The following is a 15551-nucleotide window of genomic DNA, read 5'->3' as shown; positions in this document are numbered from 1 at the left end:
TTAATAAGGCCTTTAGCGCTATAGCACTAGCACTATAACCTCTTATGAAACCTCCCCTCAGCAGGTCCTACACCACTTAAGCTAGTCGTGTGCACAGGCCCTCTCCCTGGTACAAACACCACCTACAGTCAGGTCCATAAATATTAGGACATCAACACAATTCTAACATTTTTGGCTCTATACACCACCACAATGGATTTGAAATGAAACGAACAAGATGAGCTTTACCTGCAGACTGTCAGCTTTAATTTGAGGCTATTTACATCCAAATCAGGTGAACGGTGCAGGAATTACAACAGTTTGTATATGTGCCTCCCACTTGTTAAGGGACCAAAAGTAATGGGACAGAATAATTATCATAAATCAAACTTTCACTTTCTATTACTTGGTTGCAAAACCTTTGCAGTCAATTACAGCCTGAAGTCTGGAACGCATAGACATCACCAGACGCTGGGTTTCATCCCTGGTGATGCTCTGCCAGGCCTCTACTGCCACTGTCTTCAGTTCCTGCTTGTTCTTGGGGCATTTTCCCTTCAGTTTTGTCTTCAGCAAGTGAAATGCTCAATCGGATTCAGTTCCGGTGATTGACTTGGCCATTGCATAACATTCCACTTCTTTCTCTTAAAAAATTCTTTGGTTGCTTTTGCAGTATGCTTTGGGTCATTGTCCATCTGCATTGTGAAGCGCCGTCCAATGAGTTCTAAAGCATTTGGCTGAATATGAGCAGATAATATTGCCCGAAACACTTCAGAATTCATCCTCCTGCTTTTGTCAGCAGTCACATCATCAATAAATACAAGAGAAGCAGTTCCATTGGCAGCCATACATGCCCACGCCATGACACTACCACCACCATGCTTCACTGATGAGGAGGTATGCTTAGGATCATGAGCAGTTCCTTTCCTTCTCCATACTCTTCTCTTCCCATCACTCTGGTACAAGTTGATCTCGGTTTCATCTGTCCATAGGATGTTGTTCCAGAACTGTGAAGGCTTTTTTAGATGTCGTTTGGCAAACTCTAATCTGGCCTTCCTGTTTTTGAGGCTCACCAATGGTTTACATCTTGTGGTGAACCCTCTGTATTCACTCTGGTGAAGTCTTCTCTTTATTGTTGACTTTGACACATATACACCTACCTCCTGGAGAGTGTTCTTCATCTAGCCAACTGTTGTGAAGGGTGTTTTCTTCACCAGGGAAAGAATTCTTTGGTCATCCACCACAGTTGTTTTCCGCGGTCTTCCGGGTCTTTTGGTGTTGCTGAGCTCACCGGTGCGTTTCTTCTTTTTTAGAATGTTCCAAACAGTTGTTTTGGCCGCGTCTAATGTTTTTGCTATCTCTCTGATGGGTTTGTTGTGTTTTTTCAGCCTAATGATGGCTTTCTTCACTGATAGTGACAGCTCTTTGGATCTCATCTTGAGAGTTGACAGCAACAGATTCCAAATGCAAATAGCAGACTCTGGACCTTTTATCTGCTCATTGTAATTGGGATAATGAGGGAATAACACACACCTGGCCATGGAACAGCTGAGAATCCGATTGTCCCATTACTTTTGGTCCCTTGACAAGTGGGAGGCACATATGCAAACTGTTGTAATTCCTACACCGTTCACCTGATTTTGATGTAAATAACCTCAAATTGAAGCTGGCAGTCTGCAGGTAAAGCACATCTTGTTTGTTTCATTTCAAATCCTTTGTGGTGGTGTTTAGAGCCAAAAATGTTACAATTGTGTCGATGTCCCAATATTTATGGGCCTGACTGTATCTGTCACAGTAGATAAATAATTTACAGGCTGTGTACACCTTCAGGGACATTTTTTTTTTATTATTGCAATTTACTCATTTTGGGCTAAAAATAATTTGTTCAATTGGTCTTTATTTAAAATATTCAGCTGTTCCATCACAATGGGTTAACTGTGTGTCTAGCTGCGTGAATCGTAATTTCAGTTCCACTTTATGCTGTCATCTAATAAACCTCTATCTCTAAATTACTGAAAGGTCAGTAACAATTGAGCCACCTATAATGAGTGTATAGGACATCAGAGATAAGGAGCCATCAGCTGAGCTGCCTGAAGGGAACAGAGTAAATATACAGAACCTACTACTGGGGAATCTCAAGGCTCTACAGAGAAAGGGGCTCCAAATTGTTAATAAAGACCAATCAATCCCATCAATAATTATAATTGCCAAAAATGTGGAGCCAATCTGCATTCCACTATATGTGTTATCTAGTATTTAGTGTCAAGCGAATCAAAGTTTCCGAGTTCAGGAAAAATTTGATTTGTCGCAAAGCCAGATTTCATGGCGTTTTCCGAAGAAAACCCGCCAAAGGACCTTGAGCGAGTGTGATGATGTCACCACGTGACCACGCTAAATGTGAGTCACAAATACTTCAATTAGCGTTGAACGCGGCATCTGAAGGGGGAGGGGGCGGTGGCGTTCCCCGTCGTTACGCCTGGCCCATACAATGGAAAGTGATTCTTGACAAAGTAATTTGTAACAAATCGAATTTCTTGTCGAAGTTGGACGAAGCAGACAGGGTCTTTCACACAATGAGCTGCTCTTTGTGGGAGGGAGGATTGAAGCGAGAAACCTCCCTCTGTCAAATCCTGCAAGGGCAAATGGACAGGCACAGCCTGAGGCAAACATTCCCTAGGAGCTCCTATTAGATATTCTAAATAGCAGAAAGTACAGTAGCAGAAAGTAGGGAGCATGACTGCAGGGTTTGTTGTCTGTTACCATGATGACCAACACAGGAGCTGCAGATGCAAAACTGCAGGAAATGTATAATCTAGATGTAATGAAAATTGCTTTATTTTTTATTTTTGGTACATTTGGAACAATAACACATTTGGTTGGACAAAATCAATAACTTGCTGAGACTTCAAAGTTAATTGCAAAGATAATGGAATAATTTTATCAGCAAATTACAGATTTCATGAATTTTGAATTTGAAAAATTCATTTTTCAAATTTCATGGATCCACAGGTTTATTATATCACCAAGATCAGTTACTGTAGGCCAAACTCAAACTCAGCTCTCATACATCGTTAGTAAAACCTAGTAAACCACTACAGTAATTCTGGTATTCCAGGAGGATCAGGATGAACAGAGCTAATGAACTGGCGGCTTGTGTCGGCGAGCAGGCGCTGTCGTCGCTCCGCTCATGCTGTGTGTATTGGGACTAGTGCTTAGTGAACTTCCTTTCAGCATTGCAAGAATGCCCCCCCCCAATGCTTGGGCCCCTGATATAGGTTATACTTACACGCTCCCTTGCAATCGCGTCGCTCATGATGCCCACACAGCTGTAGAAGATCTCCCAGTCGCATGGATCAAAACATCCAGTGACAGGGGGACCGTGACATGGACGAGAATCCCTAGCATCGCACGTGAGACTAGGGAGGCTCGTGCAGGCATCAGGACTCATGTGGGTTCCGGGGATCCGGGTAAGTATAACCTATATGAGGGGCCCAGGAATTGGGGGCTCATTATAGCAGTTTGATAACCCCTTTAATCCTTTCCTCTTGCTCCTCGTCCAGCTGCTGAATACGGTGCTGGACTGTGTATTGAGGTTTTCTATTGTCTAGTGACCAGTAAAGGTGTGATCTCTTGTCTGACTCCATGTACCATACCTTGACTTACTGCAGATTCTGCTCCTGCCGCCTGCCCTAACCTTGGAATTGCAATCTGGAAGACGCACTTACTCAGACTGCCCTGACCTTGGACTGTGTTAAGACTGCTCCTTTTGCCTGATCCTTTGTGCTTCGTATCGGGGCCTCCATTTCCCATGGGTCGGCTGACAACTACATCAGGACTACTCTAGGAGGTAGTGGCCTGATTGGTACCCTGCAGTGAAGTCCACATCCCTGTATAGGGGTTAAAGAGTGACTACCAGGGAATCGCCAGGATAACGCCGTTAAGTTTACCCCCACATCCACTGTCGTTTTACCTTGTCCCTTTTAAAAACTGTGAATTAATTATATGTAGGCCATTAAACCTGTGGCTACGTGTAGAATAATATTTCCACAGAACTTTAAATGTTACTGAAAAAATATGAACATTTTACAAATGCAAGTTTACACATTTTTAACAAAATTCCTGTTTAAAAATAGTGAAAAAAAATCTATTACTATTTTTTTATTTTTTAATCTCTAATACACAGGTCGCGGCTTAGAGTACTAGTTTTCTATGTATTCACAAAATCTCTTTCTCTCTTTCTCTCTCTCAATTGTTTTTAGACCCTCAGGAAAATTTGCGAAATAGAAGAACGATTGACCCATTTATTACGTCGAATCTCTGAGGGAATTTTTACGATGACTGTCCCCGCCATCCCTTCCGCGTCTGCTGTAACTGCTTATTTTATTCCTTATAATTCATTTTAATGGAATCATTTCTAAGAACGATCCTCGCCGCGCTTGTTCGGGTGAAATATTACACAAGCTCTCCCGTCATTTATGAATGGGCATCTGTAACTAACATACCGTGGACGGAGTATGGCGGGTACGGGGGAGGGGGAGACATTGGTAGATTGAAAGGTCTCGTGGGCAGGGTCCTCTCCCCCTCTGTACCAGTCTATCAATATGTTCTTGCTAGTTATACTTGTGTTTTATACTTTGTATATATTGTACAGATGTACAGTGCCATGGAGTTAACAGTGCTTTCAAAAAAATATGAACCCCTTAGTGACCAGCCTGTTTTGGGCCTTACTGAACAAGCGTTTTTCTTCCTATTTTCATTGTCGCGTTCCAAGAGCTATAACTTTTTTTTTTTTCAGTCTATAAAGCTTTATGAGGACTTGTTTTTTGCGGGACAAGTTGTAGCTTTTAATGGCACCATTTTGGGGAACACATAACTTTCTGATTAACTTTTATTAACTCTTTCTGGGAAGGAGATGGAGCAATACTGCCACTGCGTTTTTATGTTATACATTTTACGGCGTTCATTTTTCAGTATAAATAACATAATATCTTTATTCTCTGGGTCAGTATGATTACAGTGATACCAAATACATATAGTTTATTTTTAGGTTTTACAACTTTTTTGCAATAAAACACCCTTTTTAAAAAAAAAAAAAAATGTTTTTGCCACTTCCCAAGACCCATAACTTTTTTATTTTTCTTTCTATGGAGTTGTGTGAGGGCTTGATTTTTGCAGGACGACTTGTATTTTTCATTGATGTCATTTTGGAGTAAATGGCGCTTTTTGATCGCTTGTAATTACGTTTTTTCGATGGCAACTAAGAGTAAAAAATGTTTTACGGCGTTCAGCATAGGGGTTCATTTACATGATATTTATGTAGTCCGAGTCATTACGGATGCATCAATACCAAACATATGGGGGAGTTTTTTTAGCAATTTTTTTTTCATTGAAAAGCGTATTTTTATTGAAGAAATATATTTTTTTTTAACTTTTTTTTACCATTTACTAGTCCCACAAGGGGACTATAACAGACAGCTTTTTGCCGTTGCTATTCTGACATTGACCTGCTGGAAATTACTCAATGCTGGTCTGGGGCCTACACGAGACCCCAGCCAGCATTCACACACATCGGCACCCAGCGATCGCATTTGCGCTGTGCCGATGGGAGACAGAGGGAGTCTGCTCCCTCTGTCAGCACTTTACATGCGGCAGGTGCCATTGCCCGTGGCATGAAAAGTGTTAAACAGCCCGGATCGTCACTCCTCCCGGTCCAGGCATGTGAGACCTGTGCAGTGCTTAGACTGGGCAGCCATAAAAAAAGCAGCGGGCCAGCCTAAGGCCCCTAAGTGACCGCTGTAAAAAGGAGTATGGGTGGTCACTAAGGGGTTAATAATAATAATTTAGCGGCTCCTTCGGTGACTATGTGTGTAATACATTTTTAAATCTCTATTAACATAATGCAGCCCGAGATTAGCATAAAACCCTCTAATCCATCACTGGTTGGAAATCAATATATAATGGCTTAACCTTCTGAAACACTGACGGCAGAAGTGTTAATTTATGATACATGGAGCGGCTCAATGTGAGACGAAAACTGTAATCTTAATATTAAAATGATAGGACGGTCACTCACCACAATGGGGGAGAGGAGAATGATGACAACAGAGTCTTACCATGGTGTGCACACAGATAGAGCAAAGTCTGTCATATGGCACAATGTTGGGCTATCTGTGGCTTTCCTCTGAATTATGTCAGAGTTGCCAACTTTCAAGTACAGGGAGACTATAGATGGAAAATTACCTGGTCTCAAATCCTGGTCATGGCCCCAAAATAGCCTAAATATTCCATTAATGGTGCCTCGTAACCCCCTACTACATTTCTATAAACAGGGCCAGTGTGACCCCCATTTTAGAAGTTTTCAGGGAGTTTATAGACTCATCATGGAATTTTCTACCTCATGCTGTATAAATCTGGTCTAAATTTCTGGCCATGCCCATAAAATGGTTAAAGTGTCCCACTAATGGTGCCAATATAACCCAATGAACAAAGCCATGGCTTCTCCATAAACAGGGCCAGTGTGACCCTCATAGAATGCCTAAGTTTTCAGGGAGTTTATAGACTCTTCATGGTCTCAAATTCTGGCCATGCCCATAAAATGGTCAAAGTGCTCCACTAATGGTGCCAATATAGTAGACCCTCAAGTTACAATATTATAATTGGTTCCAGGACGACCATTGTATGTTTAAATCATTCTAACTTGAGTAATCGGTCCCAAAGCCCCAAAATGTCATCCACGCTAAGAAAAATAAGAAGATTTAAGAAAAATTAGCAGATTAAACTAAGACAGATAACACAAGTCCTTACATATAAGAGTCAGGAGTAGCTGCTAACTAGCAACTAATACAGTTGTTACAGAGAAGTGGCCTTGATTGGTTGGTTGGATTGAGTCTGAGACATTGTATGTTGAGTCTAGTTTCAATTTACGATGGGTCCGAAAAGACCATCGTATGTTGAATATATTGTATCCTGAGGCTTTTGCATCTTTAGGGATCACTGTATAACCCCATGAACAAAGCTATGGCTTCTTCATAAACAGGGCCAGGGTGACCACACAGAACCAGAGTGGACCAAAAAAATTTGTCAAATGTACCACAACTAGTTCTGGAGTACCCCTATGAACAGTTTAAAAACAGAGTACCCCGATAAACAGTTTTAGAAAGCCCCATAAACATAGAAAGTGTGCTCCACATGCAGTTCCAAAGAGCCCCAAAACTAGTTCGGAAGTGCCCCATTACTAATTTCAAAATGCCCCATTAATAGCTCCAAAGTGTCCCATAACTAGTTTCAAAGTGCCCCATTACTACTTCAAATGTTCCCCATAACAAGGCCCTGGGAGAACCCCATAAAGTCTTGTAGGGCTACTTCAGCTGAATGTAATGATAGCTTTCACTTGGGGACCAATAGTTTCATTCAAGAGAAAAATGACTTTTAATCCAAGCCACTCTGTGCACCCATGCTGCTCCTGCTTGCTATGCCAGACCCCTAGCTTTTTCTTGATTGTCAGGACCCAGTTCATACATAGTCATCTCTCGTGACCCTATCCATCAAAAAGGAGAGGGAGGGGATGGCAGAATAACTTGGGCCCTCCAAGTCACTGGCCATTTGCATATAGATTAAAAGTTCTCCAGAATGAAACAACAGATCACTAAGCAAAAGATATCATAACATTCAGCTGAGCTAAAACTACAAGGCACTGTATCTTGTGTAACAATGATTTTCCTGGTCTCCATGCCGGCTTCCGGCTTCCACGCTTATGCTCCTCATATAGGGCCTGATGAAGGGCTACATATAGCCCGAAACGTTGCGTGAAATTATGTCCGGCTGAATAAAATCACTAATTACTTCACTTTCAACTTTGGAGTGCTGTCTATGTGTATATATAAAGACGAAGTAGTTCCTGAGGTGGAGTTTGGGACCAACCCAGACGTGCATCCTGTGAAAACCAGTGATAGACGAGTGCTGCGATCATTTGAATCTTAACACTAAATGATTTTCCTAGTGACGGGATCCCTTTAAGTATTTCACTGTAATAACAAACAAAAATTGCAGAAACAAAATTATACAAAACTGCCACATGAATTAAATGTGTGACGTTAACCTAAGGCCTCTTGCTCACAGTAGGGTCATGTAGATGGAATTTGAGCAGAAGTAACGGGAGAACCTGTGGCTCTGTACTATAGAGGGGGGGAATTCCACTCAAAAGTTGCCTCAATATACTCATATCCATGGGCCCTAGGGGTGACCACTCTAACTGATGATGTCATCTCACCTGTGATTTCAAAAGTAATTGACAGGAGCGGTGCCTCGCTGGACTTCGATGTGCCATAAGCATGGCTGTCTGAAATATTCAAAAAATTCCAGTTAAATCATTACATTGATAAAAAATAAGATAGGATTTTTTAGCAATAAAACACTGAGGAAGGAGCTAGTGCTCCGAAACGCGTCCGGCACTTTATATTCCATTTTATTAATATTTTTGGCATGCCTTTTATTGTACTCTTTTTCATCCAATACAAATTTGCTCCTGTTCGATTTCACAAACGGAAGGAGACGGCATAGCGCTGTGGCAAATAACATACCTACCTGGTGAGCAGCAGGAGGAAGAGGGGAGAACGCATAGCGCCGCTTGCACCTTCTCCCATAGGAAATAACCGGATAAACAGAGGCAGAGGTAAGTGCACAGCCCCGTATACCTCCACCTCTGGAGCCGTTCATTGGGATCAAGTAAGTGAATCAACACGAAACAAAGACGCTGGCGCTAATTGAATTTATGAGGCCTGGTACTATTATACGTTACTTGCTGGCAGGATACTGATAGCAACCATTTGGCCTATGCAATAACGCTAATACTAGTCGTTGAATGGATATAACAGGGCTTTATTGCACACTATATGTAATCGCTACAGACTAATCAACTGACTATAGTAAGGCCAGGGGCGTAGCTATACGGGGTGCAGAGGTAGCAGTCGCTACCGGGCCCAGGAGCCTGAGGGGCCCCAAAGACCCTTGTACCACATGAGAAGACACCTGTTTTATAGAAGGTCCATGCTGGTCAAGTTACACCTCTGGCTGGAGGGAAGGTGTTAGGTCAAGAATTTTGCATGGTGGGGGGTGCAGTTTACATTTTTGCCTCAGGCAGCAGGAAGGCAATGTGCTTTCCTGCCCCTGGCCACAAAGCAACGAGGGATGGGGGGCCCAAGCTAAACTCTTGCACCAGGGCCCATGAGCCTTTAGCTACGCCCCTGAGTAAGGCTTGTGAAGTGTCTTTTTATGTTATGATATCAGTATAACAATTGATATTTTTGGGGACTTTATCTTATGAATTAATTAATTATGTGCAATACTGAATAATATTTTTTAATTTTTAATGTTTATTTTCATGTATATATTTTTTTTTTACACTTGTTTTATTACTAATACATTTGTTGTCCTACATACAAACCAGAAGGAGGAGTGCCTATCGTATTCTTTATCAGTTTATCATTTCCATATTGGGACTGGGTGACCCAAATTGATAGTGAACCCTCCAGTATCCATTAAGTCTCTGTGTGAGCCCCTCATTACTCTTACTTCTAATTTATTACACTGTTGTAGTTTTTATTTTTTTCCTTTTTAGGCTAAGATAATCAAATGCACAATATTCCAGAAGTTCCTTTACTAAGTAACAAAGTATCGGTCGTGTTCTTTCATCTATCTTCTCATTAAGCTCTGTCCTCATAAGACTTCCGATGAACTCGTTTAATAGTCACGTATGAAACCTAGCTCATACTTTATTAATTAGAAAACAATCGTTTGTGTTTATGGTCCCAGAATGTTTCCGCAGTTCTCTCAAGAGGTGCAACATATATTTCTCAAAATCTGAATGAAATAATACTCAATTAAAAACAAATATTTTGCTAACGGGAGAGAAAGTTTTCTCACTAGTGTTCCATTTTTAAAGAACTTTTTGGCCTGCTCAACTTCTCCATATCATTAGCGTTCACACATGGCATTGATGTGATCCTGGACTATGTATGGTGCCACCATGTATGCATAGGAATTCCTCTTGTTGTGGAGCATGCCATGATCTCATGGAGTTTGTATAATAGATCTAGACCAGGGATGCTCCAGCTGCTAGGCCCTCCAGCTGTTGTAAAACTACAACTCCCACCATGCCCTGCTGTAGGCTAATAGCTGTGGGCTGCCTGGGCATGCTGGGAGTTGTAGTTTTGCAACAGCTGGAGGACCACAAGTTAGGCATTACTAATCTAGACAGACAGATGTGTTCTTCCTAATCTTTCCTCTTGGATCAAGATGTTTGGAGATAAATGCTGTAAGATGACTTGATTTGGAAATATCAAGTTTGTATTACTCCGAGACCCAATGTTCTATGGAGTAATGTTACATCATTTTGTTTTCAGAGCTGATCATCTTGTGCCAAACATCTCATGATATTTTGAGTCAAGAAGAAAGGTAAGGAAGGACATGTTGATAAAAGAGGAAAGGTAAGGAAGGACATGTCGAGAAAGGAGTGAAGGTAAGGAGGGACACATCTGTACTTGACCATCCAACCTCCTAAAATGGTTGCTGTAGATTTAAAACGTATCCCCTACTCATAGGTAAGGGAACTGCTACAGCCACCAATCATTAGAAGAGTGGTCCTGTGTCTCCCCCATACAGCAGCTTTCAAACATGTGTGCTGCAGTTGTATTTATTTCTATAGGACTACTGGAGACTGCCAAGAGATACCTTCAACTTCTCTTCTGCCAGGGCACAGAGACAGATCGACTATCGACCACTGCTTCATTTATATGAGTGTACACAGGACCTGTTCTCATAATTCATGGTGATCCCAGTGGTAGGAGTCCCACTCCTCAGAATTTAAGTTATATTTAAATCTTGAAACAAACCTGCAGAAACCCAGTGGATCACTGCAAAAGGGTTAATGTTGTGATTTATTGCCAAAGCATTTAAATGGTTCAAATATTCTGGTTGGGTATAGGCAGCAATTAATTTAAACTGGCAGTCTTAGTTTATTTTCCAGGGTGATGGGCTAGTCCCACCCTCCTTGTTAGCAGAGTCTTTTCTGAGCAAGCCTAGAAGGACATGCATGTGGGAGCTTCTGATAACTAGGCCTAGTCCAGGGAACCTTCACCTCTAAGGCCTTATTCACACAGTCAGTGTTTGGCCTGTGATTATGTAGTGCCCTGGAGCAGGGAGTACTTTGACATTTGGACATTTGTGGACATTTGCCTATATCGCTTATGCAAAGTTAAAACTTCTTACTTTATTTCTCTTGAATACTGAGAGACTGTTAGGGCTTTGATTGAGAAGCTGGTAATTTTTCACAGCTGCCAAAGGGTTTAAAGAAGAGCATATTTTGGAGGGAAGAAACTCAGACTTGTTTACCATCATGTTTTGGAGGGAAAAACCCAGACTTGTTTACCACCAAAAGCAGACAGCCTGACCTTTAAAATGTCTGGTTGTTATGTCTGGAAACTTGTTTTGTCTGGAAAACCTGCTGTGTCATTGCCATTGAGTTCTCATTGAAGCTCTAATGTAAGTCTATACCAGACAGGAGCTGAAACAATGTATCTGTTTGTGCTGAGTTTTTCCATTCCACCCATCCCACTAGAAGGTTCTAGTCTAGCAAAAACTGTATATAAGGAGAGCAGTCAGAGCCTCTAGTGTGCTGCAGTTAGGGAACAGTGCTTGGAAGAGGAGACTCTGCCAGACTACTGAGTGACCAGAAGAAGACGCTGAGACTGGGATACGCTGCCACAGAACCTGGATCACCAGCCTTGGACCAGGGTACCAGCCTTCTGAAGAGAAAGAGGGACAGCTAGATCAGGCCTTTCCTCAGCATCAAACCCTTCTTCTGCCAGGGAGGAGACTGGAGAAGCCAGCCCCATGCCTAGCCTGTATTGTTTTGTACCTGAATTCCTCCAGTAAAGAAGTCCTCCTGTTTACTGCAGACCCTGACTCTCTAGACTTATTTCCCATTGGGGTGTACCATGCCTTACTATCCCTACTGGAGAGCAGCAACACGTGGTGAAAGCTTGATGGCGTCTGGGGGACCTAGCGTAGCGTTGGGACCACCCCAAACTCAGCCACTACAACTACCATAGGTGATTGTGAGGCAAATCCAGGAGTGGAATCTCTACAAAGATAATGTATAATGGAAAGATTTGCACTCTTTATTTCTGCCCCGCACTTGGTTTTGGTTCACAATCACTAATGTAAAAATACTGACCAAACACTGATGTGTGAATAAGGCCTAAGCCTGAAAGCTGCCAGAAAAACCATAGAACTGATAGAAAACCCTTGAGAGAAAGAGAACAGACATTTGCAGATGGCTGAGAACCACTCAGAGGCCAAGCTTGGACAGAGACAGTTAGGTACCCAAATGTTTATGGCAATAGACTTTACTGCATGTGGACAGGGTTAATTGCCTCTGGCGCCCACCACACCTTTAAGATAAACTGGTCATCTGATCAAAGTTCTGAACCCTGTGGACTGGACAAAGTGTTAATGAGAAAGGAATTGCACTTCTGTGGTTTTTTGGAAAGATTGAAAAGTGTACCTGGAGAGAGAAAAACTCACCTGAGTACTACTACCATCATTGTCAGTTCCTATGTACAGTTTTTGGGAGAGAGGATGTCTTATATACCTCAGAATTGTGACTACTTGCTTGTGTATGTACTACAACTTCCATTATCTGCTCACTAAAGAGAGAGACTTTTTCTATTATAGCCTGGTGATTTAGTCCACCATCCATCAGCCAACCTCCCTCCTTCTGCCTTCTTGCCTTGCACCCATCTACCTGGCATAAAAGGCACTCCAGTCACCACCAGGCAGGATCCCCCAGGGTATGCCCTGAGGCAAGAAAGGGTGCATCCTCCACTCACTGCGAGTGGACCACGAAGCACTAGAGGGAGAGAGATTAAGACCATGAGAACTACAAAACCACTTTGCCTCCTCCACCACTCTCATCCTCTCCATATCCTACAGCCACCGTGCCTCCACTGTCCTACTACTGGGATCTCAAGCAATCCACTCTAACCTGAAGGTGAACCTGGCAGCAAATGTTGAATTCCCTCCAGTGCCACCGCAGGTGAAATTAAGCATTATATGCAGCAGATGGAAACCAATGGGCTGTCGGCTGTCTTGATCGATCATGGATGCCCTGGGACCTCCTGAGAGACAGATGCACTTTCTATGCCACTCTGTTCTCTGACTGATTGATGTCCTAAATTAGGAATTCGTATTAGAAATTCAATAATAGGTTATTGGGAAGTGGGTTTCCTAAACCAGACAACCTCTTTAGTAGAAAATAAATGATTGCCTTACACGTCAGGGTAAGACCTACTAGACATGTGAAATGCTTTTTGCACTACATTTTCTTCAGTATGTAAATTTACCAGTGAGAGTCTAAAATCCATAAAAACAGCATAATTGTAAAATGTATGCAGTTTTCCTATCATCGAGTGCAGGGAAATCACTCATCATAGGCCCGGTGCCGGGTGACTGATCAAAGTAAGTATACATAATTATGCACATATTACCATGCAGATATTCACAGCTAAGGCATGTTTATTCTGCTGCCAGTGCAAAAGTGGTGAGATGTAATTTTCCTTTCACTGTTCGATTAGAGGGTTGTGTGCAGAGCGGGGCCAGAACTGCATGCATGTGTATTGTAGGGCCCCTGAACACCTTGAATTGGAGCTCTGCAAAACCTGGCACCACTTTATTATGCATTAGGAGTCTTAAAAGAGTTTTCCAGGCTTAAGAAATTAATTGAAATCAAGCTGGATATGGGTTAAAAAGAACATTGGCAAATCATATTATTGGGCACTTGTCAAAAGATCAGTCACCTCAAAGGATAAAGCAAAGGAAAATTGATTGAGTTATGTGTTATGCTTAGTCAAGGTCCTAACTTGGGTGAGGTAGATAACATAGGGAACTTTAAAAAAATGTATCATTATTTCTTATTATGAAGGAGCACTCCAGGACATTAATATGGATGACCCATTTTGGGCTGGGCATTGGCCCAGGATTACCCTTAATGAATCGTCATATTTTAGCCATTCTCTCTTGAGTAACACCAAAATGTTGATGAAAACCCAACAACTGGCTAAAATACGGCCCAGGTTCAGACTTCATGAATCTTCCAATTTTAACCATTCCCCATTGAGTTAGACCAAAATGTGGATGAAAATCCAGCAAGTTGCTAAAATATGACCCAGGATCATTCTTAATTTTAACGATTCCCTCTAGAGCAGGGATGGCCAACCTGAGGCTCTCCAGCTGTTGCAAAACTACAACTCCCAGCATGCCCAGACTGCCTACATCTATTATCCTACAGCAGGGCATGGTGGGAGTTGTAGTTTTACAACAGCTGGAGAGCCGCAGAGTAAGACCAAAAAGTGGATGAAAATCCAACAACTGAGTCAAGTACTGAACATATTGACTAATGGCCAGGGCTGCATTATAGGGAGTTCAGAAGGTCTATGTGCCCAGGGGCCTCCACCACCTTGAAGATCTAGTGGGCCACCACTAAGTTTGGGTCTTCCAATTTGCCCTGCTCAACAATTTTAAATTACACCCCTTGAAGTCACTAAATGGGTAGGGTATACACTGCTCATCTCTATAACCTTCTGGAGAAATTGATACCCTTCATGGACATTTTGAAATCTTATCTAGTGAAAAATAGGTTAAGAACTTGCCAACCATGCCTGTGGCTTGCTCTTTTGAAGTCTAAGGGAGGTATTGCCTTGCTTGGTTATCTCCATAGCTCCTACAAATATCAGTGGTAAGGGGTAATGTGTGACTACCTCACCCCGAAGTATCTACAATTAGGAAGCCATGTGGGTTTTGTGCCACAGAGGTGGACCTGATAATGGTTTATGGGTATATGTCATACACAACTACTGTATATTCTAGAAAAACTAACATTATGCGCACCTTCCTTGTCTTTTACTGTATTGAGGTATGAAAGTAGATTCTCATTCGCTTGTACACAATAGATTTCTCGTGTCTGAATTCCTCCACCACACAGCGCCGTATGGTTTGCTCTTCTCTTGTCCTGCTGATTAAGCAGTGGATCAACCCGACATTCTGTCCATTCCGTGGATCTCCAGGCATACCTAGATCACAGATCACATCTTACATTAAATACAAATTATGGCTCAAAAAGCAGCAGATTACAAACACTTGTGTTAACTCCAATTGTTTGCAAAGCAATTTTTCTTCTATAAAAATAAAAATTTACAGATCAAAAACACTTGTAGGGTGCTTTTCCTCGGAGAGAAAGTGACAAAAAATTGTTGTCACCTCATGATATGTATGTAAGACCCAAAGAAAAGCCTTGAATGTAACAACATTTCTATTTCAACAAAGATTAGCCCGATGGTATTTTATTTTTGGTTCTTCACAAATGTGAAAGCTGTGCAATACAGATTGGGGCCATAAATCTTAAGATCTTGTGCACAAGAAGTAATAATAAGAGCTAGATCCTTGATCATATCACGGTGAACCTTCAATTGTAGCCACAAATCACCAGACTGATACGTCACCTTATTTTGGACAAAGACCCT

At 41.9% G+C, this 15551-nt stretch overlaps 1 protein-coding gene across 4 annotated transcripts in view; it reads right to left on the bottom strand.

Annotated features, from left to right (window-relative positions):
* THSD7A (thrombospondin type 1 domain containing 7A) overlaps window positions 1-15551 on the bottom strand; it is a 293377-nt gene that overhangs the window by 114428 nt on the left and 163398 nt on the right. For all 4 annotated transcript variants that reach the window (XR_006389941.1, XM_044293070.1, XM_044293068.1 and 1 more), the window contains exons 4-5: window positions 14920-15101; window positions 8246-8314 (exon numbers count right to left, since the gene is read on the bottom strand). Coding sequence is in view for 3 of the 4 variants with exons in the window: in XM_044293070.1 (XP_044149005.1) it covers window positions 8246-8314; window positions 14920-15101 (251 nt within the window). In the remaining variant the exon portion in view is untranslated. The remainder of the gene's footprint in view (window positions 1-8245; window positions 8315-14919; window positions 15102-15551) is intronic.

The sequence above is a fragment of the Bufo gargarizans genome, chromosome 5 (genome assembly GCF_014858855.1).
Source record: "Bufo gargarizans isolate SCDJY-AF-19 chromosome 5, ASM1485885v1, whole genome shotgun sequence".
Taxonomy (NCBI): domain Eukaryota; kingdom Metazoa; phylum Chordata; class Amphibia; order Anura; family Bufonidae; genus Bufo; species Bufo gargarizans.
Note: the sequence above shows the minus strand (reverse complement) of the source record. Positions and strands in the feature narration are given on the sequence as shown.